The sequence below is a fragment of the Pantherophis guttatus genome, chromosome 4 (assembly GCF_059756535.1).
Source record: "Pantherophis guttatus breed Tessera chromosome 4, ASM5975653v1, whole genome shotgun sequence".
Classification (NCBI taxonomy): domain Eukaryota; kingdom Metazoa; phylum Chordata; class Lepidosauria; order Squamata; family Colubridae; genus Pantherophis; species Pantherophis guttatus.
Genome location: NC_142066.1, coordinates 25958645 through 25985908, shown reverse-complemented (window position 1 = coordinate 25985908; position 27264 = coordinate 25958645). Strand labels below are relative to the sequence as shown.

The 27264-nt window shown below is 39.4% G+C and overlaps 1 protein-coding gene across 1 annotated transcript in view; it reads left to right on the top strand.

The window, feature by feature from the left end:
• ITGAL (integrin subunit alpha L) overlaps window positions 1-27264 on the top strand; it is a 74870-nt gene that overhangs the window by 10168 nt on the left and 37438 nt on the right. The window contains exons 2-4 of the mRNA XM_034419755.2: window positions 11085-11202; window positions 23679-23773; window positions 24884-24948. Coding sequence (XP_034275646.2) covers window positions 11085-11202; window positions 23679-23773; window positions 24884-24948 — 278 coding nt within the window. The remainder of the gene's footprint in view (window positions 1-11084; window positions 11203-23678; window positions 23774-24883; window positions 24949-27264) is intronic.

The following is a 27264-nucleotide window of genomic DNA, read 5'->3' as shown; positions in this document are numbered from 1 at the left end:
GTTGTCTCTACCACAAAGGAACCACTCGGAACCAGCATGTTTCTTCAAGAAAAGGCCTGGGCAGTAACTCTCACCTGATTATTTGCAATTTTTTATAATTAGCTTACTTAGGAAAGGTGTAAATATGCTTTACACTTCTCTCCCACACACATTCACAATATCTCATACGTAGAATTTCCCTCCATTCGCTAGAGTTGCTTGTCATCTTTGCAATCTACAGTGCTGAAATCTTGGGGAAGAGGCAATGGCTTTCTCAACACTGGCCACTTTCAGTAGAAATGATGAACGTATCATTGCTAAAATGTAGAAACTGTTAAAATTTGAAATAGAAGAACAAGGGAAGGAATGTACGATGGTTCAAATGAAACAAACAAAATGTTAAAAAGTTATGATATTCATGTAGTTGCTTACCAAGCACATCTAAATTTTATTAAAGTAATAGCAAACAAACGCCAGGAAAATTTATCTTCCACATGTTCCTTCAGATCTTTCATTAATGCACCTATAATTGCTATAATTTCTTCATCCACCTTGCTGCTACAGGTAATCCTCCACTTACAATAGTTCATTTACTGACCATTCAGAGTTACAATGGCACTGAAAAAAATGACTTACGACCGTTTTTTACACTTTTGACTATTGCAGCATCCCCATGATTATGTGATTAAAATTCGGATGCTTGGCAACTGGTTCATATTTATGACGGTTGCACTGTCCCAGGATCCTGTGATCACCTTTTGCAAACTTCTGGCAAGCAAAGTCAATAGGGAAGACAGATTCACTTAACAACTGTGGTACCAACTTGACAACTGCAATGATTCACTTAGCAAATGTGTGAAGAAAGGTCGTAAAATGGGGCAAAACTCACTTAACAAATGTCTCACTTGAATTCTGGGCTCAATTGTGGTTGAAAGTCGAAAACTACCTGTTTATTCTATTTTTCTCCGTTCTTCCACTTTCCCAGCATGATACACTTATTAAGGGAGCAAAGCCTTTACACTGTCAAACTCGCGGCCTGCGGGTGGGATGCGTTATGCACTGGCCACGCCCACGCCTGGTTTAGCGAAGGGGAAAAAAGTCATATGTCATGTGACAACGCCATGATGATGCGAGTTTGACACCCCTGCTTTACAGAACCATGTTCCCAAAACATGGTTCTGTAATTTGAGCCTGGTCATTCAGGTTCCAAGTGAAAACCCTTGAAACCCTGTATTGTTTGGTGATCCATTTGTTTACTTTCCAGGCTATCTGTGATATTCTCAGGCATTTTCTCCAAAATCAAAGTTATGATGTTATATAAATATTGGAAATGTGTGACTTATAACTTTATTCCTTCAACAAATTGAGTTAGGATGTTAGACATTCAAAGCACAGTAGTCTGAAGAAGAAACCCAGATCACTATCTTAATGTTGAGAAACTTGCAAATCTGAAAGAACTTCTCCTTTTCCTCACCTTTAACTCTCCAAAGAACTACAGAGGATTTTTTTCTGAGATGCTTCATATGCCCCCATTCCTTTTGTGGCCCATGAGATCTCTTGTCTGACTGTTGTCTAGACTGTGACTCTTCTTCCTCCTAGCTCCCAAGGTCATTTTTTTACAGACCATTACATCAGATTATCAAATCTGAACTAAAAAAAAAAAGCTGGTAGCCATTTATTGGTCAAGTGGGTTTTTGAAGCCCAAGTATGGTGTCCTTACCCAGAAGAGGGGAAGTCACACTCCAGTCAGCAATCCCATGTGATGCTGCGTACATCACACATAAACACCCACGTGTAACTAACACTGTTTCCCCTACTTTGTTTTCTTTTTACATAAGATCCCTAACTACCTCCCCCCCACAGATTTACATCTAAAAGGGTGTGGGAACCATCCCTTAAACATTAGGTGTCGTGAGAGGTGGTGAGAGAAAAAAAACAAGCTTCTGTACACCTTAAAAGCAAGCAGCTGTCATCTCAGCCAAAAAAAAAAACAAAAAACAAAAAACAACCTCTAATATCCAGGCACTTAATACTTGATGATTAGACAGAAGGGAAACAATATTAATTACGGTATTTTATAGGCCCTGCTTTCTACAGAGTTATGGGACATGAAGATGTGGATCGAAGATGCTTGTGTTGGTTTTATATGCATTTTCCTGTAACGTTTAACTCTTTATCTGGATATATAATTTATAGTTATATATTCCTTCTTCACATTTTTTTTCCGCTCATCATAAGTGACTCTTATACTGTATACAACTTTTTCATGGTTAAAATTCATGGTTAAAAATGCTAAACAGCAATAGATAGGCAGCATTCACCCACTTAGAAATTACTTCTGCTGAAAACCACGAGGCAACTGTATTTTGTGTTGTTAGAATTTCAGTGCAGCCATTATTGAGTATATGGACTGGGGCTTGTCAATTGTACATTCATTTTTAAGTTACTGCTATTCAATCAATCAACCAACCAATCAACCAACTAACCAAGCAAGCAAGCAAGCAGTTTTTTACATTGGAAACACCAGTCTTCATTGTTGATGATTACTGGTCTATTAGAAAAAGGTGAACAGAATAAAAGAGTTGGAAGGGACCTTGGAGGTCCTCTAGTCCAACTTCCTACTGTATAGAGCTTAAATATTGATACTATAGAATCAGTTTGGTAAATTCTAGCCCTGCCTCAGGTATGAAAGCTAGCTGGGTGATTTTGGGCCAATCAACAGGAGACTGAGAGTTCTAGTCCTGCCTCAGGTATGAAAGCCAGCTGGCTGTCTGATTCAGTCACTCTCTCAGCCCAACCTACCTCGCAGTGTTGTGGATTTAATAAGACCAACACAACTTTTGGGTTAATCAGAGACAATTTGTATATTGCGCAATAGGTTCAAAGCTCTGTACATGAAGCGTTGAACAAAGACAGAAATTAGGTACAATGGTTTTTATACCCTTCTAGACAAAGGATTCTGTTAACTCAGCAATTCATATGGTCATATACATTTGTCATTTTTAATTGACATTTCCTAATTACTGTTTCATTTTATTCTTTGCCAACAGTTATAATTCTTTTTGTAGATTACTGAAGCATAGACTCAAATCATCTTCTGATGATAGACAACTTTTAACTCATGTGGATCCCCTTGACCTAACCAACCTTTAAGCTGTATGTCATTAGAATGTTTCTTTCTTCTGACAACTTAGAGGCCTCCTAGAGGAACCAAAAGGATTTTGGCTGAGTTTGTACTTTTTCCAACCGGATGCATTGCTTTTTAGAATAGAGTGAATAGAAAGTTATCCAGTAGTCATCTATCAGAGCCCGCTTCATTTACATTAGCAGGATTGTTGTTGTGGGGAAAAAAAGGAGGAGGAAGGAGTATTAGCAGTGGTGGGTTGCTCCAGTTCACCCCGGATCGGGCGAACCGGTAGCAGCGGTGGCAGGAGACTCCGCCCACCTGCTGAAACATCTCTGCGCATGCGCAGAAGCTTCTGTGCATGCGCAGAAGCAGCACAAGCAAGCATGCACGCACACAAGCGAACCGGTAGCGGCCGAAATTGAAACCCACCAATATTAGGTATATTTATTGCCTCAAATTATTTATAAAAATAATAAAGGCAGCACATAAATAGTCTAAAGAAAAAACAGAGTTAGAGTTATTAAATATATAACAAGGCAAAGAAGAACATGGACAATTAGAAAGGAAGGAGGAGGAAGAGGAGGAGGACAAAAACACAGCAAAAATTAAAGTATTTAACCTTACAGGTATATATAACTATTTTTTCTAGCATCAGGAAGACTGGATTTTCAATTATAATATTTTTCCAACAGAGCTTTTATTTTCAAGAATCTATGACTGCGATAATACAGAATCAAAGAATTGGGAAAGAAAGAACAGGCAATATATATATAGTCAAAGAACACAGAAGTTTCAGTCACTACAGTTGTGAAAAGAGTCCAGAAAAGAAAAGAAAAGAAAAAAGACACTCAGAAAGCCAGACAATAATTGATTTTAAACCTATGCCTGCCAGACAAAGAACAATGAGGACAAAAAGGAGGATTTGGTTCATTTTGCCAGAGGTCTGATGACCTTAACCCTAATCAATAATCCAGCTGGAGTATTACTGATCAGAGAACATTCCTGATCTATTTTGAATGCAATTCACATGGCACAAGCTACAGTACTCAACCAATAGAAGGGTACAAGAGAAATTCTAAATCAGAGTTTTCCAACCTTGGCAACTTAAAACACATGGACTTCATCTCCCAAAATTCCGCAGCTATGCTGGCTGGGGAATTCTGGGAGTTGAAGTCCACACCTCTTAAGGTTCCCGAGGTTGGAGAGCTCTGTTCTAAATGGAGGACTGCTAACCCTAAGAAGAACTGATTTCATTCATAAATTTCAAACGAGGAAGAACAAAAGGCTGGAGTATTTGGGTCTTGAATGAGACAGGGTGATTCCGTATTAAAAGTCTTCTTTGGAAAGACCTTGGTGCCATGCCTTATTACAGCCAGCTCTGTCATTGGACCGAGATGGAGAGGAGATGCAGAGTTGGCAAAAGTTTACACGTTATATTTTTTTTCAAAATGCGGGAAAGCAATGGCACTTCCTCTAGTTGCAGTTTCAGCGGAATAGGAGAAATATAAAAGCAGTGTTGCAACCATTCCACTTCTCAGCACAGGAATGTGATTTTGCAAGCCGCCCTGAGTGACCTAATTGTGAGTTGGGCGGTTATATAAATTTGTTTAATAAATAAAATGAAATAAATGTAATACCACCATGCTGGGACGGAGAATACAGGTAGATCACAACTGAGCTCTAAATTTATGTTGCTAAGTCAAACATTGGTTAAGTGGGTTTTGTCCCATTTTATGACCTTTCTTGCTGGCATTGTTAAGTGAATCATTACAGTTGATAAGTTAGTAATATGGTTGTTAAGTGAATCCGACTTCGCCATTGACTTTGCTTGTCAGAAGGTCACAAAAGCAGATCATGTGACTCTGGGATACTGCAACCATCATAAATAGGAACCAGCTGCCAAGCATCTGAATTTTGATCATGTGACCAAGGGGATGCAGCAATGGTTGTAAGTGTAAAAAATTGTCATATGTCACTTTTTTCAGAATAATACAGTTGGAAGGGACCTTGAAGGTCTTCTAGTCCAACCTCCTGCTCAAGCAAAAAACTGTTTCATTTCAAACAGATGGTTGCCCAGTGTCTTTTTTAAAATCCTCCAGTGATGGAGCATCCACAAGTTTGGAAGGCAAGTCATTCCACTGATTGTTCTAATGTTAGGAAATTTCTCCTTGGTTCTAGGTTGCTTCTCTCCTTGATTAGTTTCCACCCATTGCTTCTTGTCCTACACTACGCTTTGGAGAATAGCTTGACTCCCTTTTCTTTGGGGCAGCCCCTGAGATATTGGAACACTGCTATCATGTCATCCCTAGTCCTTCTTTTCATTAAACTAGACATACCCAGTTCCTACAATAGTTCTTCGTATGTTTTAGCCTCCAGTTGACAGAATTGTCCAATGGAGAGAAATTGAATTGAAGCATATTAAAGAGAAGGGAAGGGAAAACATTGACAGAGAATTGGAAATTGAAAAGTAAATAAATAGTGAAGAAAAAGATACTTCTTGCAGGCTTGTTTTTTGCATAACAGGATGCTTTGGCTGGCCCTTAAGCCGCAGACTGATCAACATGCCTTGATGTTTATTAAAAGACCATGAAAAAGGTTTATTTCTGGTTATTTTCTGCTGATTAAGTTGGTAGCCAAAATAGAAGAGTCAGCAGTAAACTTTAGTATTTGCTGCTACTGTACATGAATTTCTGCATGTTCTCTGAACTGTTCAGTGGGGGAAAGAAACAAAGAAATCATGATGGGTGATTCTAAAGCCAGGTGAAAAAGGCCCCAATTTGGAAATTTCATTCATTTCCTCTAGGCTGGGTGGGGAATTCTGGGAGTTGAAGTCCACACATCTTAAAACTGCCAAGGTTGAGAAACCCTGATCCAAAATCTTCTTCTTGCCACAAACTCTTGCTCCAGGCATGTCTTCCGTTTTATTAAACTATTTCACTTTCATTAACTCCCAAGACACGGCACTTTCGATCACACATCGGCATGGGAACGTATCCTTCCTCTTTTACTCTTCACTGCCTGATTTTAGTATGGAAAAACCCAAGAGGTAGTAGCTGCAGTAGTTGCTCTTTCAGCATCAAGACAGAAAAATAGGCCTGTCACTTGATTAAAATATTTCCAGGCTGTCTTTTCTGTGTACTTTTCTTAGGCCAAGATGTAACTGAGCTCATCGAAACTAAATTTAAAAAAGAACTAAACAAAATAAAATAGTTTATAAATGCAATTGTGCTGAGTAAGCTAATGGTACTGTTAGAAGAAAAATCCAGATCCAGTTCCAAGCCAGGAATAAAATGGAGGCAGATTGGAAAGAATGTTGGTTCATTTATGAACAGAACCACCAAAAGCATGTGATTCTGGGACAGCTGACAAAATGGAGTTGAGAGTAGAGTGGGTTTTTATACCTTTTTAGTTTCTATGGGGTCATGTACGGGTCTTGGCTAGCTCTATAGGCAACAGGGGAAATGCAAATCCTAGGTGTTTGTCTGAGCTAATCTTGTCAACCTTTGGCTTGTTGCTTATCTGAAGTTTCTGTCTGACCCAGTCTTTCTGAATGGATTACCAAATCTGTGTTTCTAAAAACTGCCCCCCTCAGTCTCTCCTTGGGGGAGGGATACTGGTGCTGGGTTTTGCCTCTCTTAAGATTTTCCCATTTCTCCTTTAGGGGAAATATTCTATCCTGCCTTTTTAATATCATTGATGTGTGCGTGTGTGGGTTTCTCTATGTGTTTTGTTGATATGAGTACATCAACCTCAGTCAGCCCAACCTGGGTATTTTCTATTAAAATTATCATTACATTTTGTATATAATTTGGTGCATATTTTAATTTATTTACTGTACGTACTTACTGGGTTTCTAGATCGCTGTAGTCATAACGCTAAGCAGCAGACACAACAAATACAACAGTTGGATAAAAGGAAAGTCATAAATAGACATAATCCCTAATATCCCAGGCTCCAATAGCACAACTCCCCAACTAGGAGAAGCAAGATAAGATATAATATCAAATCCAGAAAGTACAGTAAAAAATTATTCACTTAACAACTGTGGCAAGAAAGGTTGTAAAAACACTCACTTAACAAATGTCTCATTTAACAACAGAAATTTTGGGCTCAGTAGTGGTCATAAGTTGAGGACTCCTGTATTAGAAGAATATGTACAGTTGCAACAGATCTGTGTAGCACTGAATATAGTAGACAAACAGGGATTAATGCCTTTGGCTTTCAAGGTATGTTCACACCAGGCGATGCTTTTTTGACCTGTTTATTTATGTATTTATTTACCATCAATGATAAAATTTAAAAAACGGCTCATGGTGGAAGAGTTGAATCTGAACTATGTTGTCTTTTTTTTAAAAAATCAATTCCCAGAGGGGAAGGATGTCTGCAGAACCACACAGCACAGTAATAACTGCACTTTAGGCAATGAATTACTGTAGGTGTTGCTTTCCCTTTGTGGGTGTAAAATGGAGAGATAGGATCAAAGTAGGCCTCTTCCTGTGTGACAGCTGAAGCATCTGCTTGTAAAGTTTTCATGCAGATCTGGAGCTGCAGAACTTTTTCTAAAGGGCTTCCAAAACCGTGAATGGGCTCTTGAAACAGACTTGGTGGTACGACGGATTCTGATGGTTATGAAATGGCTGAATCCATTCTCTATCTAGCCCAGCACTAGCAATTTCCCAAGCCTTCGTTCAGATCAAGCTCTTTTTAAGGCCTATTATCCCGAAGGCTCATTTAAAGTACAGTACGCACATCTGTTTATTGGCAAACAAACTAGAAGCAGTTCTTCACTTGCGACAGTTGGCATGTGATTAAAACTCAGACACTCGGCAACTGACTCATATTTATGACGGTTCCAGGGTTCATGGGATCATTTTTTTTTTTTGCAAGCTTCTGACAAACATTTAAGCAAATCACTTGCAGTTTTTAAGTTATTAACACGGTTGTTGAGTGAATCTGGCTTCCCCATTGGCTGCTTATCAGAAGGTCGCAAAAGGTGATCCCATAACCCCAGGCCACTCCAACGGTCATAAATATGAGCCAGTTGACCAAGCATCTGAATTTTGATCACATGACCATGGGGATACTGCAATGATCACGAGTGTGAAAAACAATTATAAGGCTCTTTTTTTCAGTGCTGCTGTAACTTGGAACGGTCACTAAACGAATGGTTGTCAGTCAAAGATTACCTGTATTACTAATACATTTATGTAAGTATCGGGTTCTTAATCTACTATATTTTGTGCAAATGAGTCCCATTATATTAGTCCATACAGTACAAAATTTACTTCTGTAGGCAATCCTCTATAGGTAGTCCTCAACTTACAACCATTCATTTAGTCACCATTCAAAGTTACAACAGCACTGAAAAAGTGACTTATGGCCATTTTTCACACTTACAACCATTGCAGCATCCCCATAGACATGTGATCAAAATTCAGATTTTTGGCAACTGACTGATATGTATGACGGCTGCAGTGTCCTGGGATCGTGTGATCACCTTTTGCAACCTTCTGACCAGCAAAGTCAATGGGGAAGCCAGATTCACTTAACAACCATGTTACTAACTTAACAGCTGCAGTGATTCACTTAAGGATATTAAATGGGTCAAAACTCAGTTAACAGTTGTCTTACTTGGCAACATAAATTTTTGGGCTCAATTGTGGTCGTAAGTTGAGGAATACCCCATACATCCTCAGCCTTGCTGATCAGGCAAGGAAGAACTCGGTGAAGTAAAAGATCCTTCATAACCCGTCATTTCCCAAAGCCTGGAGAAGCAGTCCGTTTCATTTGGGATTCAGTGAAAACACCTTGAGTTTCCCAGCAGACCTGGTGGTAGTAGAGACCATTTTCTCCATGGTGGATGTTCCTAATTCGTGTTGCCTCTTTGGTTTCTGGGCTCTCTTTCTTCCATGTAGGGCTTCAATATTTTCATGCTTACCTTTCTCTGAAGTTTTGATAAATTAGGAATGGAATCTTGCCAGCTTTGAAGCTTAACTTTGATTGTGATTGTGAGACTCTAGAAAAAGTTCAGAGAAGAGCAACCAGGATGATTAGAGGACTGACTGGAGACCAAAGCATATGAAGAACGGTTACAGGAATTGGACATGGCTTGTCTAGTGAAGAGAAGGACCAGGGCAGACATGATAACAGTGTTCCAATACTTGAGGGGCTGCCACAAAGAGGAAGAGGTCAAGCTATTTTCCAAGGCACCTGAAGGCCAGACAAGGAATAATGGATAGAAACTGAAAAGGAGAGATTCAATCTAGAAAAAGGAGAAATGTTCTGGCAGTGAGAACTGTCAACTAATGGAACAGAAGTTGCCTTCGGAAGTTGTGGGAGCTTCATCACTGGAAGCTTTCAAGAAGAGATTGGACTGCCATTTGTCAGAAATAGCGTAGGGTCTCCTTCTTGGGCGGGGGGTTGGACTAGATGACCTACAAAGTCCCTTCCAACTCTGTCAATCTGAAATCTAATCTGTGATGGCCAAATAAAACAGATCATGGATGGTTGGGAGAGTGGAATTATAGTTTCATGCTGATCATCATACTCAGCTCAGGGAGCTGTGTGAGTGATCTCATGTGCCATCTTTGATTTCAACTTTGGTCCTAGTGAGGACACTGGTGGCTTGATCTAAAAATATTCTGAGTGTTTGGAGAACAAAAACGGTAGTGTAGGAAGATCTGAATCCTTGAGGGTTTTTTTTTCTGCATTAACAGACAAGATAGTATATTTTAAAGTTGCTTTTGATATTTGAAGGAGCATATAACTGCACAGATCAGTATTTCTTTTGCCACAATTAGGCCAATGTGGTCAGTGATTTTCCACTCTTCCTGAGAAATAACAGAAAGGGAAATCCTTTTTCGATTATCTTATGAAAATACTGATATCTGTTTTAAATAAGTACCGCCCACATTGAGTTAACCTTTCAGACGAAGCCTCTTTGTATGCTTGAATCGATTCTGAAATTAATAGTTGTCTTTATTTAGTATTCATTGTGGGCTTATGATTATGAACCTACAGAAAGCCTATGTTTAAGTTCTTACTCTTTTCAGAAAAGAGCAAATTTCATTAGGTGTTGTTTTTTTTAAATCAATTTCTTCTCTGCTCCAGATTCATAAGAAAGGCTAACTCAGCAGGCTGGGAAATTTTCTAAATAAGAATCCTATTAGTACTGCCTTATAAAGCCTTAGTAAGACCACACCTGGAATACTGTATCCAGTTTTGAGACTTCGGAAAAAGGGCAAAGAAGAGCAACTAAGATGATTAGAGGCCTGGAGATTAAAACATATGAAGAACAATTGCAGGATTTCTGTTTGGCTAGTCTAGAGAAAATAAGGACTAGGAGGGACATGTTACCAGTATGCCAGTATTTGAAGGGCTGCCACAAAGAAGAGGGGGTCAACTTATTTCCCAAAGCACCAGAAAGCAAGAGAAATAATAATGGAAGGAAATTAATCAAGGAGAGAAGCAACCTAGAATTAAGGAGAAATTTCCCAACTGGCGGCTTTTAAGAAGAGACTGGACAGTCACTTGTCTGAAAAGGTAGGGTCTCCTGCTTGAATAGGAGGTTGGTCTAACGTACCTTCCAGCTTTATTCTGATTGATTATATATATAATCAATTATATATACTGTATTTATATATATAAAACCTTTGTGGCCTGTTTTTTGGCAGTAGGGCCACATTTATATCATTTGCAGCATCCCACAATTGCATGATCTTGAGGATGGTTTGGATAAAAACCAGCAGTTACTTCCAGTTTTCTACAAAAACCACGCGCCATACTCAACCATTGGTTCATTTAATGACTACGGCATTTGCTTAATGATCAACACAAAAGTGTTTGTAAAATCGACCGTCCTGACTTGTGACTGTGATGGGCAGGCTTTATTATGGTCGTATGTCAAGGACTGCCTGTACTTGATGTATTCTTGTTTCTCTACCCTGACTAAAAGCGACCCCTCTTCTTTTTTTTACAGGCCCCTCACGATCTTTGGGGTACAATATAGATCCTTCTCCAGCGATACTCTTCTCATCAAACCACAGCAAGCACTTTGGCTATCAGGTCCTTCAACTTGGAAAAGGCGCTGACGCAAGGTAGCCCACCCTCCTTGTTCCCACACTCGATATATCACAGTCCTCCACTTATGACCTTTTGTTTAATGACCGTTTGAATTTGCAACGGCACTGAAAAAGTGACTTACAAATGGTCCTTGCCCTTATGACTGTCCCTGTGCAGGTAGTCCTCGACTTACAACAGTTCATTTAGTGACCATTCAAAGTTACAAAGGCACTGAAAAAAGTGACTTATGACCATTTGTCATAAGCATCCCCATAATAATTTGTTCAAAATCTGGATGCTTGTCAACTGACTCGTATTTATGATGGTTACGACGGTTATCCTGGGGTCATCCCCTATGACAAGCAAAATTAATGGGGAAGTTAGATTCACTTAACAACCATGTTACTCACTTAACACCTTCTGTGGCTCACTTAACAACAGTGAACAAGAAAAGTTGTAAAATGAAGCAAAACTCATTTAACAAATGTCTCGCTTAGCAAGAGAAATTTGGGGCTCAGCTGTAGTTGTAAATCGAGGACTACCTGTAGTTACCTGATCGTAATTTGGGTGCCTGGAAAAACTGGCAGATATTTATGAGGCTGGCAGCATCCAAGAGTCACTTTCTTGCCATCTGCAGAACTTCGCAGCTGGTTTCCAACAAACAAAATCAATGGGGAAGCGAGCAGTCACTGTCACATGATGTCTCGCTTAATGACCATGGCAAAAAAGATTGTCAAATTTAGTGTTGTCATGTGATACCTCACTTAACAATCATGCCACTTAACAAAGAATTTTCCTGTCCTAATTATGATTGTAAGTTGAGGACTAGCTGTATAGTCCAAGTTTAGGAAAGAGAAATTGGATTGCCTGTTGGTATTCCTCTAATTAAGAGCCACGATGGTGCAGTGGCTAGAATGCAGTACTACAGGCTACTTCTGCTGACTGTCGACTGCCAGCAGTTTGGCAGTTCGATTCTCACCAGCTCAAGGTGCACTCAGCCTTCCATCCTTCCAAAGTGAGGAAAATGAGAACCCAGATTGTTGGGGGCAATATGCTGACTCTATAACCCGCTTAGAGAAGGCTGTAAAGCACTGTGAAGTGGTATATAAGTACTATTGCTTATAGGGGTGAGGTGGGGGAAGTAGAATTGGCATCCTTTTTCTTAGTCAGGTTTTTAATGCTTTAATAGCTGTTAGACTCATCATGCAAATAAGGGAAACTGCACCGAGGTGTGTTTGCAACTTAATACCAGATACTAAGAATACAAGAGGAAAGACAACATATATAGAGTGTTAATTACAGGGGTGAGAATGCTCTACATCGGAAGTAGAGATGATTGAAGATGAGAAAAAAAATGACAGTAAAGTCCCTGTCATTCAGTATATAGGTTGAGCCCTTGCTTTGTAACAAAAGTGTTTGCTTGTCTCTCCTGATAAGCTTACAAATCAATAAAAAATGCTCTAATGCTTGTTCACATAAAAAGATGGTGAAGCTGTGATTCGTCAGCATCTTGGAATCTGACTGACACCATTGCAGCAATTTCAAAATATCTGTTATTTCAGCCTCACAGTGTTGTTTTGTCACAACTTCATGTACTGCATTTTGTACAGTTGTAACTTCTGGATTAACTCCAAAGAGTATATTACAGTACTGTCAACCGTCTGACTAATGGACCCAATAAAAGCAGGCATCTTCAGGAAGTTTAAAATCCCAAAAGCAAAATCTTATTGAGTATATCATTTTGGTACAGAAGGAAGCAAACCAACTTTAAATTTTCCCACAAAACCAGGGGTGAAATCTAAAAATTTTCGCTACCAGTTCTGTGGGCGTGGCTTAATTAGTGGGTGTGGCTTGGTGGTCAGGTGATTGGGTGGGTGTGGCTTGGTGGTCAGGTGGGCATGGCCAAATCAACGTCACTTCTTTGCTCTTTTTTAACCTACAAAACACAACACAACACAACTGGCTTACCCGTAATGTAAAAGCAGCTGTGCTAGACCCAAAATGGCCCCTGCAACAAGCAGGAACCTCACACAGCCACAAAAAGCCCAAAAAACCAACTTTCACACTTTACACACAGACACAACACAACACAACTGGCTTACCCGTAATGTAAAAGCAGCTGTGCTAGACCCAAAATGGCCCCTGCAACAAGCAGGAACCTCACACAGCCACAAAAAGCCCAAAAAACCAACTTTCACACTTTACACACAGACACAACACAACACAACTGGCTTACCCGTAATGTAAAAGCAGCTGTGCTAGACCCAAAATGGCCCCTGCAACAAGCAGGAACCTCACACAGACACAAAAAGTCCAAAAAACCAACTTTCACACTTTACACACACAAAATTCCACATACAGCTTTGTGAGATTTTATGTGTTTGTGTAGTTAGAGTGAAACACTACAGAAACACACAAAATCTCAGAAAGCTGCACAAATATTATTTTATTTTATTTTTATTTTTATATAAAAGCAGCTAAATTTAAAACTTCCTAAACTTTAAATGGCTAGGTCTAAAAAAAGAACAAAAGAATAACTATTTTTTTTAAAGCTCCTAAAGGGGGAAAAAATTTACCCAGTTGAAGGACAAGGCAGGCAGGTAGGCAGACAGGCAGATAGAGCTGCTCACCGATGAGCTTGATTGCAAGCAGGGAGATTCAGTTGCTTGCTGATGCAATGGATTGCAGGGATTACAGCAAGCGAAGCAAGGCAGGCATTGCAACCAGTGGCTCAGGATTCAGTCCAAAGAGAGAAGGTAAGCAAGCTGGAGGCTGGGGGGGAAGAGATTTTTCTACCGATTCTCCGAACTGCCCGCCACCATCGTTACCTACTTGCCCGAGCCGGTCCGAACCAGGAGCATTTCACCCCTGCACAAAACCCTGTATAGTTAAAGATGGGTTTCATCCCCACCTCCCATGGAACGGGCCACATTGTCCAATTAGGAACCAGCCTTTTGTTTTGATAACAGTCCACATCCTGGCAGATACCTGCAGAAGTGTCCTTCGGTCTCATGGTTAGAGATTGTAGCCTCCACATTCCTTTTCACCCTTCCCTCCCCCCCCCCAGTAGTTTGGCAAGTTGAAAAGCAATAATAATCATAGGAGATTTAAGAGTTTTTCAATCTTGACAAGTACAGTCCTCAACTTGCAACCATTCAGCGACTGTTACAGTAACACTGAAAAAAGGGACATATGACCAGTCCTCAATCTTACGATCATTGCAGCACCCCCACAAACACATAATCAAAGATCAAATTCTTGGCAACTAACATAGTTGCAGCTTCATTGGGTCATGTAATTGCCAATTGCAACCTTCCCAACCAGCTTCTGACAAACAAGGTCAATGGGGGAAGCCAGACTCATTTAATGATCATATTCACTTAACAGTGATATTCTTAACAATTGGGGCAAAAAAAGGTTGTAAAATCAGGTGCAGCTCACTTAACTATTGCCTTGCTTAGCAATGGAAATTCTAGTTCTAATTGTGGTCGTAAGTCAAGGATTGCCTGTAGTCCACAGCCCATCCAAGTGGCTATGAGGACATAGATTACCATCCCAAAGGTAGATTTGTAGCTGATGTACCATCTGCAGCTGGGATGTCCTGGTTCCAGTTTCCATTGGCTGTTTAAGCCCAGAAGAACTCTTAAGTTGTGAATAGAACAGAAGAGAATAAAGGAAGGGACCTTGGAGGTCTTCTAGTCCAACCCCCTGCTTAGGCAAGAAACCCTATACCACTTCAGACAAATGGTTATCCAATCCCTTCTTAAAAACTTCCAGTGTTGGAGCATTTACAACTTCAGAGCATGACTTTATCAAAACTACAAGTTATCCTTGATTTACAAGCATTTGTTTCCCTGAAAAACTGACTTATGACCTGTTTTCACACTTTATGACCATTGCAGCATCCCCATGGTCACATAATCAAAATTCAGGCTCTTGGCAACTGGCATGTATTTATGATGGTTGCCATGTCCTGCGGTCAAGTGAGCGCTATTTGTGGCCTTCCCAGCCAGTTTCCAACAAGCAAAGTCAATGGAGGAAACCAGATTCGCTTAATGACTCAATGATTCACTTAAGAACTGTGGAGAGAAAGGCCATGAAATGGAGGCAAAATTCACTTAACAAATGTCTCCCTTAGCAACAGAAATTTGGGGCTCAATTGTAGCTGTAAATCGAGGACTACCTGTAATTCCCAGATCTGCTGTTACTAATTTGTCCAGATGTTTATTGGCAATCAACTATATTGATTGAGTGAGATTTCATTGGGACTGGATTTGTCCCATTCACATACTCATAGCCTGCAAGCCCTAGTTGGCTAGACATCAGGTGCTCTCTTCATGCTTGCTAATTTCCCTAGCTTTGAGTTTGGACCCTGTTGTTCTGTTTCTTTCAGGGCATGTTTACTCTGTATTTATTTGTAGCTAGGAGGATGGTGGTATTTCCAATCAGGTTCCCTTTTTGTTTTTGTATCTCCTACCTTCTACCACTCTAGTTTTGAGGAACTGAGAGTAAAGGCTAATAGTGGAATAAGGAAGGAAGTAAAATGGATACCTATTATTTTAAGGGAAGGGTTCCCCTTTAGAGCAATACGATCGGCAGGAATTCAGATGGTGCAACTTCCCCATTGAAAGACATTGTCATAATGCACCGGCTTCTGGGCTCTTCCACTAACAATAAGGAAATTACAATCCAGAAAAAAATCTCTTTGGCGAAAAAACAAGACAAACTACGTAGCTAACTTCAAAAACTGCTACAAAACCTTATGCCAACAAAGAAAGACTGAATGCACCAATCATCACATCAAACAAGAAGAAAACCTTTTATGCACAAAATCCACCCGTGCCTTCTATAATTTTGTAAACAACAAACTTAAAGGCTCAAGATCCATCCCACCCCTAAAAGGACCAAACAATGAAGATTGTATTGACAAAACCGTTAAAGCCAATGGCTTTAACACGTTCTTCAGCTCAGTCTTTGTAAACAGCAACAACACATACCCAATATTTTCCAGTCGTACTATATACAATTACAACAATTACGTTGATCTTATACGTATTGATTTTACAGATCTTATACGTATTGATTTTACAGAAGAAAATGTTGAAAAGGCAACTACACAATCTAAAACCATCTCTATCTATTGGACGTGATGGACTATGTGCATACTTCTTTTTTTTTATTGAAAAAGTTTTACAAGTACAAATTTTCCCATTTCCCCCCCCTTTCCCTCCCTAACCCTCCCTAGCCCTCCCCTCTTCCCATGACTTCCCCAGGGTGAAATCCAAATCCAAATCATATTATATCATCAGGGCCGGATTTAGATGAAAAGAGGCCCTAGGCTATTCCACTTATGAGGCCCTTTCACCTATAGTGAAAGTGTAATTTTAATTTTGCTAACAATTTGAATGTAGGCCCCTCTTGATCTTGAGGCCCTAGGCTGAAGCCTAGTTAGCCTATAGGAAAATCCGGCCCTGTATATCATACTTTACCGCCCATCTATTCTGCCCCGTGTACTATACATTTATACATGACATTAAACTATTCTACCCCCTGTATACTATACATTTCTACACAACCTTCAACTAAAAGCTATCTGGTACTTCCTAGTTTGATATTTATTCTGCACATAATCTATCCATTTCTTCCATTCCCATGCATAAGTCTCTTGAGTCCAGTCTTTTAAGTATACTGATATCTTCGCCATTTCTGCAAAACTGGCCACCTTCAAAGTCCATTCTTCAATAGTAGGCATAACATCCCTTTTCCAATATTGACCAATCAGTAACCTAGCTGCTGTCACCATATACAGTATCAATTTTGTTTCTCCCACTGAAAAGCCCTTAACTATGCCCAATAAAAACAATTGAGGAGAAAATTGGAGTTTTTTCTTCAAAACATTTTGCATAACCCACCAAATTTTTATCCAGAAAGCCTTCACTTTCTTGCAAGTCTACCATATATGATCATCTTTGGCATATAGTTTGGTATAATAATCTAAGAAGGCTTCTTTGATTAGTCTTTGTTGAAAAATTTCCTTCCCTCCATACTCAATACTGCCAATAGTTCGAGTACTCTGTTGTTTCCTCAGTGTGTAAGCCAACCACCTGCCCAGTTTATTAGTGTTGCAAAATGTATTATGTTTCGCAAATTGTAAATTAGTTGCTACTTGTTCCGCTGTGAGCATTTGAAATTGATCTTTCAAAAGTTTTATAATTCCTTGTAATTTTTCATCTGTTGGATTTTTTATGAGTAACTGTTCTTTTTTCTTTATCTCTCCTTCCAATTCTAATCTTTTTCTTTGTCGATTTGATTTATGTTTAGAATTCATATGAATCAGTATCTCCCGCATATACGCCTTGCTCGCGTCCCAAACAATTTCAATAGGGGTACCCTTATTCAAATTCATTTCAAAAAATTCCTTCATTTGTTTTTTGAGATCATTTACATTCTTTTCTTATCTAAACAAGTTTTAATTTACTCTCCACGATCTTCTCTCATTCTTTCCCGTTTCTATTTCTATCCATACCGGGCTATGGTCAGTTAAAGTCCTCGGAAATATCTTTGTTTTCTTTGTTTTTAAAAGTAAATCAGCCGTAAGTAGGATAAAATCAATCCTAGAGAAGGATCTATGTCTGTCTGAAAAACAAGTAAGGTCCAATTCTTTTGGGTTATGCACTCTCCATATATCTTTCAATTCCAAATCTTCTTTCATATCAAAAAAGATCTGTGGTAATTTAACACATGACTTTGCCAAACTCTTTTTATCTTTTTTGGGATCTATTACTCCATTCCAATCTCCCATAAGTAAAATAGATCTATAGTCCCATTGTAATATTTTAGAGTACAATATTTTATAGAAATTTTCTTGTTGCTGATTAGGAGCGTAAATTCCAATCGCCAAAATTGGACCATTATATGTATAAAGTTCAATTGCTATATATCTTCCACAGTCATCTGCTTCTATAATTTTAGCTGGCATGTGCATACTTCTTTAAAAAGCTTTCCACTGCAATTGCAGAACCTCTAAGCATAATTTTTGAAAAATCTTTCAGTATCAGTACTTTGCCCTACCAATGGTCACAAGCCAGGGTCATCCCTATCTTCAAAAAGGGAGACCCTAGTCTAGTTGAAAATTACAGACCAATCTCTTTATGTTGCGTCACCTGCAAAGTCATGGAATAAATCATTAACCAATCTATTACCCTCCACCTAGAGACAAACAACCTACTTTCTAACAAACAATTTGGCTTCCGAAAAAATTTATCCTGTAATCTACAACGACTACATTGCAAAAATGTGTTGACTACACATCTCAATCAGGGCAAAGCAATAGACACAGTTTACATAGACTTCTGTAAAGCTTTTGATTCAGTGGTACACGACAAATTACTTCTAATTAAAAATTAAAACTAAAATCCTATGGCATTTCTGACTCCTACATAAATGGATAGCTGCCTTCCTGTTAAACAGACAACAAGTGGTCAAAATAGGAAGCACTCTATCAAATCCTGTACATGTTAATAGCGGTGTTTCCCAAGGCAGTGTTTTAGGTCTAACACTCTTCATACTTTACATAAATAACCTTTGTGATCATATTAAAAGCAACTGTGTTCTCTTCACTGATAATGTTAAACTTTCAACACCACCGACAATGCAACTACCCTTCAAAAAGACCTTGATTATGTGTCAGATTGGTAGTGGCAACTTCAAATCTCAACCAACAAATGCTCTGTCTTGCACATTGGCAAAAAAAATCAAAACATAAAATACAAATTAAATGGACATGACCTTGTAGATGACCCTCACTCTGGCAAGGACCTTGGAGTACTCATTTCTAAAATTCAAAGTGCCTTAGCCCACTGTAACAACATTGCCAAAAAGGCATTAAGAGTTGTTAATCTAATCTTGCATAGCTTCTTCTCTGGTAATGTTATACTACTAACTAGAGCATACAAAACATTTGCTAGACCAATTTTTGAATACAGTTCATCTGTCTGGAACCCGCACTGCATATCGGACATAAATACAATTGAGAGAGTCCAGAGATATTTTACGAGAAGAGTCCTCCATTCTTCTAACCGCAATAAAATACCTTATGCCACCAGACTCCAAATTTTGGGCTTAGACAACCTAGAACTATGCCAACTTCAGTATGACCTAAGCATAGTATATAAAATTATCTGCCACAATGTCCTTCCAGTCAATGACTACTTCAGCTTCAACCACAACAATACACGAGCAAATAATAGATACAAACTCAAGGTAAACCGTTCCAAACTCGATTGCAGAAAATATGACTTCAGTAACAGAGTGGTCAATGCCTGGAATGCACTAGTTTCTTCCCCAAACCCAGGGGTGAAATGCTCCCGGTTCAGACTGGATCGCCCGATCCGGTAACGATGGCGGCAGGTGGTTTGGAGAACCAGTAGCAAAAATCCCTGCGCCCCCCCCTCCATGCCCAGCTGAGCCACGGGATCATCAGAGGCTGTTTTTTTTACTTTTAAAAGCATTTTTTCTACAACCTCTTCAGCTGAAGAGGTGGTAGGAAAAAAATACTTTTAAAAGCCTCTGACAATCCCAGCTGAGTTGCCTGATCGTCAGAGGCTTTTAGAAGCATTTTTTTCTGCAACCTCTTTGGCCGAAGAGGTTGTAGAAAAAATGCTTTTAAAAGTTAAAAAAAAAAAGTTGTCCACGCCCATCACATTACCCCCTTACCAAGCCATACCCACAGAACCGGTAGTAACAAATTTTACATTTCACCACTGCCCAAACCCCCAAAACTTTGACCTTAAACTGTCCACTGTTGACCTCACTCCATTCCTAAGAGGTCTGTAAGGGGCGTGCATAAGTGCACCAGCGTGCCTACTGTTTCTGTCCTAATATTCCTTTTTACTTACTCTTTTCATGTATTCAAATTATGTTTATACTTTTTACCTATAATATTACATATGCTTGACAAATAAATAAACTTAAACTTAAGTAGAGCTAAGTGCTGCCATCCGGTACAAGAGTTGGTAGGAAACTAGGCTGGCTTAAAGAAGTGTTGACTGCACTTCCAAAATTCTGGGATCAGGTCTTGGGTGTTCAGCCCATTAGGTAAACCAAACCAAGAAGGCAAAAACTATATACAATAGTTTTTAACTATTTAACAATCTTAAATAGTTTTAAGATGGCTATTAAAAAAAAGAGAGAGAATCTTGCAAGTCAGATTGCACCACATCTCTTCCTCCACCTTATACAGGTAGTCCTCGAATTACGACCAAAACTGAGCCCAAACTTCCTGTCGCTGCAGTTCTTAAATTACGGTTGTTAAGTGAATCTGACTTCCCCATTGACTTTCCCTGTCAGGAAGACACAAAAGGTGATCACGTGACCTTGGGATACTGCAACTGTCATAAATATGAGTCAGTTGCCAAGCATCTGAATTTTGATCATGTGATCGTGGGGATGCTGCGATGGTCGTAAGTGTGAAAAATGGTCATAAGTCACTTTTTTCTTTGTAACTTTGGTCATCAAATGAACTGTTGTAAGTCGAGGACTACCTGTACTAAGGTACTAAGCAAGGGTGAAATGCTCCCGGTTCAGACCGGATCGCCCAATCCGGTAGCGATGGAGGTGGGTGGTTCGGAGAACTGGTAGCAAAAATCCCTGCCCACCCCCATTGACCAGCTGAGCCGCGCAATCATCAGAGACTATTTTTTTTATTTTTAAAAGCATTTTTTCTACAACCTCTTTGGCTGAAAAAAGTGCTTTTAAAAGTAAAAAAAAAAGCCTCTGATGATCGCTCGGCTCAGTTGGCATCATCAGAGGCTTTAAAAAAAAAAAGAAAGCCTCTGCTGATCAGGCAAGTCAGCTGGGATCGTCAGAGGCTTTAAAAGCATTTTTTTTACACCTCTTCAGCCGAAGAGGTTGTAGAAAAAATGGTTTTAAAAGTAAAAAAAAAAAGTTGGCCACACCCACTCAGTCATATTACCCCACCACCATCAAGCCACACCCACAGAACTGGTAGTAACAAATTTTACATTTCACCACTGGTACTAAGTACCTAAAAGCTTACTGTACAAAGGGGCACAGACAGAAAACCCATTTCCACCTAAGTGCCTTTCCTTTGAGAAGAGATCCTGGGAGAGCCATTCTCCGCCCACTCTCTGTGGGAAAATGAGTTCTCCTTTTCCCATCTCCTGCCACTCATGAGAAGTGGGGAAGCTATTTTTAACACAGTGGGAAGATCCTGACTCCCTCAGTGCCTTAAGATGAACAACCTTAAAAATCATTGGTCAAGAATCAGGAAGAAGATGCCCTGGGGGGTAGGTAGGGAGGAACTGTCCCCCTCTCTAATATTAGCCTGGAACTATTTGCTGCAGAAGGAACGCAGTGGCTAAATGGCTAAAATGCTGAACTTGTCGATCGAAAGGATGGCAGTTCAGTGGTTCGAATCCCTAGTGCCGTTTAACGGGGTGAGCTCCTGTTACTTGTCCCAGCTGCTGCCAACCTAGCAGCTCGAAAATACGTAAAAAATGCAAGTAGAAAAATAGGGACCACTTTGGTGGGAATGTAACAGTGCTCGGTGCGCCTTCGGCGTTTAGTCATGCCGGTCACATGACCACGGAAACATCTTCAGACAACGCTGGCTCTTCGGCTTTGAAATGGAGATAAGCACCTCTAGAGCCAAAAACAACTAGCACGCATTTGCTGTGGAACTTTTATCTTTACCTTATTTGCTGCAGACTAAAATTAAAAAATGCCACTTTTGACGTGGAACAAGAAAAGGCAAAGACAGCCATTGCTTTGGGGTGAAGTTGGGTTAAGGTTGACATCAAATGGTTATGTCTTGGTCCTGTGAAGGAGCCCGTTTGTTGAGAAGATAGCTCTATGCAGCAACATCTTCTTAAAAACCTCCAGTGATGGAGCACACACAACTTCTGGAGGCAAGCTGTTTCAGTGGTGAAATCTAAAATTTGTTACTACCAATTCTGTGGGCATGGCTTGTGGGGGTGGGAGGTGGTAATGTGACTGGGTGGGCATGGCCTTCTTTTTTTTTTAACTTTTAAAACCATTTTTTCTACAAGCTCTTCGGTGAAGAGGTTGTAAAAAAAATGCTTTCAAAAGGCTTTGACAATCCCAGCTGAGTTGCCTGATCATCAGAGGCTTTTTTTCTTTTAAATGCCTCTGCCGATCAGGCAACTCAGCTTGGATCGTCAGCTTGGATTGTCAAACTCAGCTTGACAATCAGGCAACTCAGCTTGGATCGTCAGAGGCATTTAAAAGAAAAAAAGCCTCTGATGATTGTGTGGCTCAGCTGGGTATGGGGGGAGGGCAGGGATTTTTGCTACCAGTTCTCCGAACCACCCGCCTCCATCGCTACCGGATCAGACGATCTGGTCCGAACCAGGAGCATTTCACCTCTGAGCTGTTCCGCTGATTAATTGTTGAATTAATTGATTTTGTTGATAGATTTAGTTACAGGTTCTTTGTCCATTCCAAACTCAAGGTTGCTCCTTGGTGATTTCAGGCCATCATCTGTGTACAGCAGCTGAGTTGATTTTTCTGCTGGCTTATTTACTGTATCCAGAAACATAAACAGTTCTGTTTGCAGTGATGAAATTGTAAAACATAATAATGTTTGGAAGGAAATACGATAGCTGGGTACAACATTAAGGCCAAGATAAACTGTATTGCTCCATTCATTGCTTTCAGTGGGAATTTTAATATAGGGGAATGACAGCTTGGTAGTCTGGCAATCCAGACTTGCAAATATTCAGATTTTTTAAAATAAATAACTAGGTAAATGCACACAATCTGTCATAAAAACATGGAAATAGGCAGGGTGAGATTAGCTATTTATTTTATTTCTTTGCATGGAGCAGGACAAATGAGAATGTTCTTCTGGGACCTGCAGAAACCTATTTATTTATATATCAAATTAGAATTTACTTTTTTTTATCATTTGGTAAAATAGCAGGAATTGGCTCATGGTCAATCATTCCCTGCCTGTTCTCTCTCCTCCAAGAAATACAGGACCGAATTGGTTTTCCAACAGTTTCTTTTTAATTCTACTTTTGTTTTATAAAAAAAAAAGTTAAAATACAAAACACCACATTTTTTAAAGAAACAAATAAGAAAGAAAAAACAAAACAAACAAGACATTAAAAAGAAAAAAGTGTATTAAAAAAGACTAACACATATATTGGTACACATAGTTCCCCTTAGCTGAATGCTAATTAATATATTGCAATATTAGTTTCCTACCCCTTGCAAAAGAGGCCTAAATAATTTTAAACTGCTAAATTACTAATTCTACAGTATTAGCAGCAGGTTGTCATCTATATTCTATATTAATAGTTAACAGGAAGAACAATAATAATTAAAAAAAGACAAGTTTAAAATTCCAAAATTGGTTTTTGGGGGGGTGGGGAACAGTACCATGCAGCATTGTTGTTGGAGGTATTAGGAAAAACATTAACTTGTTGTTATTAAAATTATCCCACTTCCTCTATTTATTCTCTTCCAGGGTCATTGTAGGAGCCCCCGGTGAGCAGAACTCGACAGGCAAAGTGTACCAGTGTAATTTGAAGAGCCAAGAATGTGAGGACATTCCACTTGAGGGTAAAATGAAGAATTTTATTCTTCGTGGCTGTGAGTAAAAGGCCCATTGAAGGGTATAATGGTGGAGAAAGGCCACAATTTTCTAAAAAGTAGAGATGCTGTGGTGGCGCAGTGGTTAGAATGCAGTACTGCAGGCTTACTCTGCTGTTGAGAACCCGTAGTAAAGGGAAATAGAACCCACCCCTGCTATACAAGTAGGCTACAATCTTCCTTGCCACAAGGATAAAATTTTAAATATGACAGTTCCAGTGGTGGGTTGCCTCCAGTAGTAAAACTGGTGGGAGGCTCCGCCCACCGCCCCCAACATCATCAGGATGCTTCTGTGCATGCGCAGCCCCATTGTAAACTGGTAGTAAAGGTAAGTAGAACCCACCCTGAATTAATCTTGAGCCGGTGAGATTTGAACTGCCAAATTGCTGGCAGCCAGCAGTCAGCAGAAGTAGCCTGCAGTACTGCATTCCAACAACTATGCCACCACGGCTCCAAAAAGTCCTATACGTCTACAGAAGTCTAAATGTTATTGCTAGTGCTAAAATCTGTAACCATGATTGTAGGGTACTTCTATGTATGTATGTGTGAGGACAGCAGGGGAAAAGAAGAAGGTGGTCAGAGGATGGTATTAAACCTAAAGGATTAATATCTATGGATATAGATAGTCCTCGATTTACAACCATTTTTAGTGACTGTTACAACAGCACTGAAAAAGTGACTTATGACCTGTCCATACATTTACAATCATCGCAGGCAGCATTGGTCATGTGATCAAAATTTGGGCGCTTGACAATCAGCATTTATTTGTGATAGTTGCAGTGTGTCAGGGTTATGTGATTGCCATTTGAGACTTGCCAGCTGGCTTCCGACAAGCAAACTCAATGAGGGAAGCCAAATTTGCTTAATAACCATGTGGTTCATTGAACAACCAGAGTGATCCACTTAACAACCGTAGCAAAAAAAAAAGTCATAAAACCAGCAATAACTGACTTAAACTACCTCGCTTAGCAGGTTCTGTTCCCAATTGTGGTCATAAGCCGAGGACTATCTGTAAGGAAGAAATTTAGGTAATATCTCCAATTAACTAATCAATCTCTTTCTCTCGCTCTCTTTTTGCAGAGAACTCTCCAGTACCCCATCTCGGCATGACCCTGGCAAGCAATATGCAGGGAAATAAAATGATTGTGAGTTTGATCAGGAAGGGAGGATAAATTTGGGCATGGATTTAAACTGCTCTCTGATAGGCAGAGATAGATCTTTAAAACTGCTTCTCATCCCTGAATCAATGTTGGAAGAAAAGCAGTATTTAAGTGAACATGAATTAAAATGCAGGCAACATTTCTTGCAGACATTTATTTACTCAGCTTCCATATATTGTGATCAAACTTGTGCTGGGAATTATTTGGCAGTTAATTAATTCATGTGTTATGAATTAATTATTCTGAGTAGTAAAGAATCTCAGATAACTAAGAGCCTTGGTAGTACAGTGGTCTAAGGCACCCTGTTATTAAGCTGGTTATTAAGACCAGCTGCCTGCAATTACTGTAGATTCGAATCTCGCCAAGGCTCAAGGTTGACTCAGCCTTCCATCCTTTCTAAGGTAGGTAAATTGAGGACCCAGTTGTGGGGGCAATAAGCTGACTTTGTATAAATATACAAAAGGATGAAGGGTGGCATATAAATCAAATTTTAAAAAAAACAATCTCCCCCAAATCTTCAATCTGAAACCTAACAGGACACCCATAAAGCCTTATGTATCTTATGATTATGATTATATCTTATGATTTATTGGTATCTTATGATTTATCACTTGTTGTTTGTATCTTATGATTAATGATTATAACTATGATTTATGATTTATGACCTATCACTTTGTTGTTATATGTATGTACACTGAGAGCTTATGCAGGGGATCGAATATTCTGTTCTGTTCTGCCCTGCCCTGCCCTGCCTTATTATCAGAATACACAAACTTTGAAACATCCAGATTTTTGAAGTTTACTGTCCTCTCTCTCATAATCTACTTCAAATTTGATGGACAGATATGCAAACAGATCAAAGGAATATCCAGAGGATAACCTATTTCAGGACTTGTAGCAAAAACCAGTGATGGGATATCCGGAAACAATAACCTTACAGATACAATCAGGAATATGATCTATCCAATCCAATCCCTTATCCACAATCTAAGTCATATGACTAACACATTCATCATTATTATCAAAAAAGGTAAAACCATCAGTAATTCCTTTCATGGAACCTGATTCAGAACAGAGAGAGCAACAAGAAATGAGTCTTCCTGCACACACAAGGAAAACTATGGCAAACAACAACCCCAAACGGGCTGCAAAACTTGCACTGATCAAGTACTCAAGTAGCACAGCAACAGTCCAATAGTATATAAGAGAGAGAAGCTATGTAAAAACTGTCTACTGCCAAGCAAAAACACTGCAATAATCCAGAATTCCAAAAAGCAGAAGTAGACTATCTGTATAACATATCCCAAGATAATGGATATCTGTACAACTTCATCAAAAAGTTTTATCTATGCATCCAACAACTATCCAAATTCCTAACCACGAAAGGGATACATTTACCCTATATGAAAAATATATCTTTGAAGCTTCCACCATAGAATCCTAGGCATCATGATAGCTCATAAAAAGCAACAAAATCTATCCAGACCATCCTAAGCAACCCAAAGGCCCTCAGCCAAGGAAGATATAACAGGAGTCATCTATAAGTGGAAGGACAGTAAAAACCACTATGTGGGGCACAACAGGCAGAAAATTGAGAGAATGCATGCATGAACATCAACTGACAGTCAGGAGACACATTAAAAACTCCTTAATTTCACAACACACTGATATGTTCAATCCCAATTGCAAAAGAGAAATGTAGACATCTTAGATCAAGCCAAATCCACAAATATCAGAGAATTCTGGATAGGAGCCTGGATAGCTCAGCAGACTAATGCATTGTACTTTAACACCAGCTGTCTGCAATTAAAGTAAGTTCGAATCTTGCCAGGCTCAAGGTTGACTCAGCCTTCCATCCTTTCTAAAATAGGTAAATTGAGGACCCAGTTTGTGGGGGCAATAAGCTGACTTTGTATAAAAATATACAAAAGTATGAAGGCTATTGCTTAACGCATTGTAAGCCGCCCTGAGTCTCTGGAGAAGGGCGGCATATAAATCAAATTAAAAAAAAAAAGTCCTGCAGGCGCTTCTTTGGGATTTTTTAATAGGTTCACAACCTTCTTCATCGTCCCAAAGGTGCTTTTTCAAGGGGCAACTGGGCTTCCTTCGTTTTTCCTTGAAGACATTTAGCTTCTCCTCCAGGAAGCTTCTTCAGTTCTGACTCAATTCTGACTCAGAATTGAAGAAGTTCCTTGGATGAGAAGCGAAATGTCTTCAAGGAAAAACGAAGAAAGTCCAGTTGTCTCTTTTAAAAAGCATCTTTGGGACAACCATGACCGGGATGACTGAGAATCTTCACAG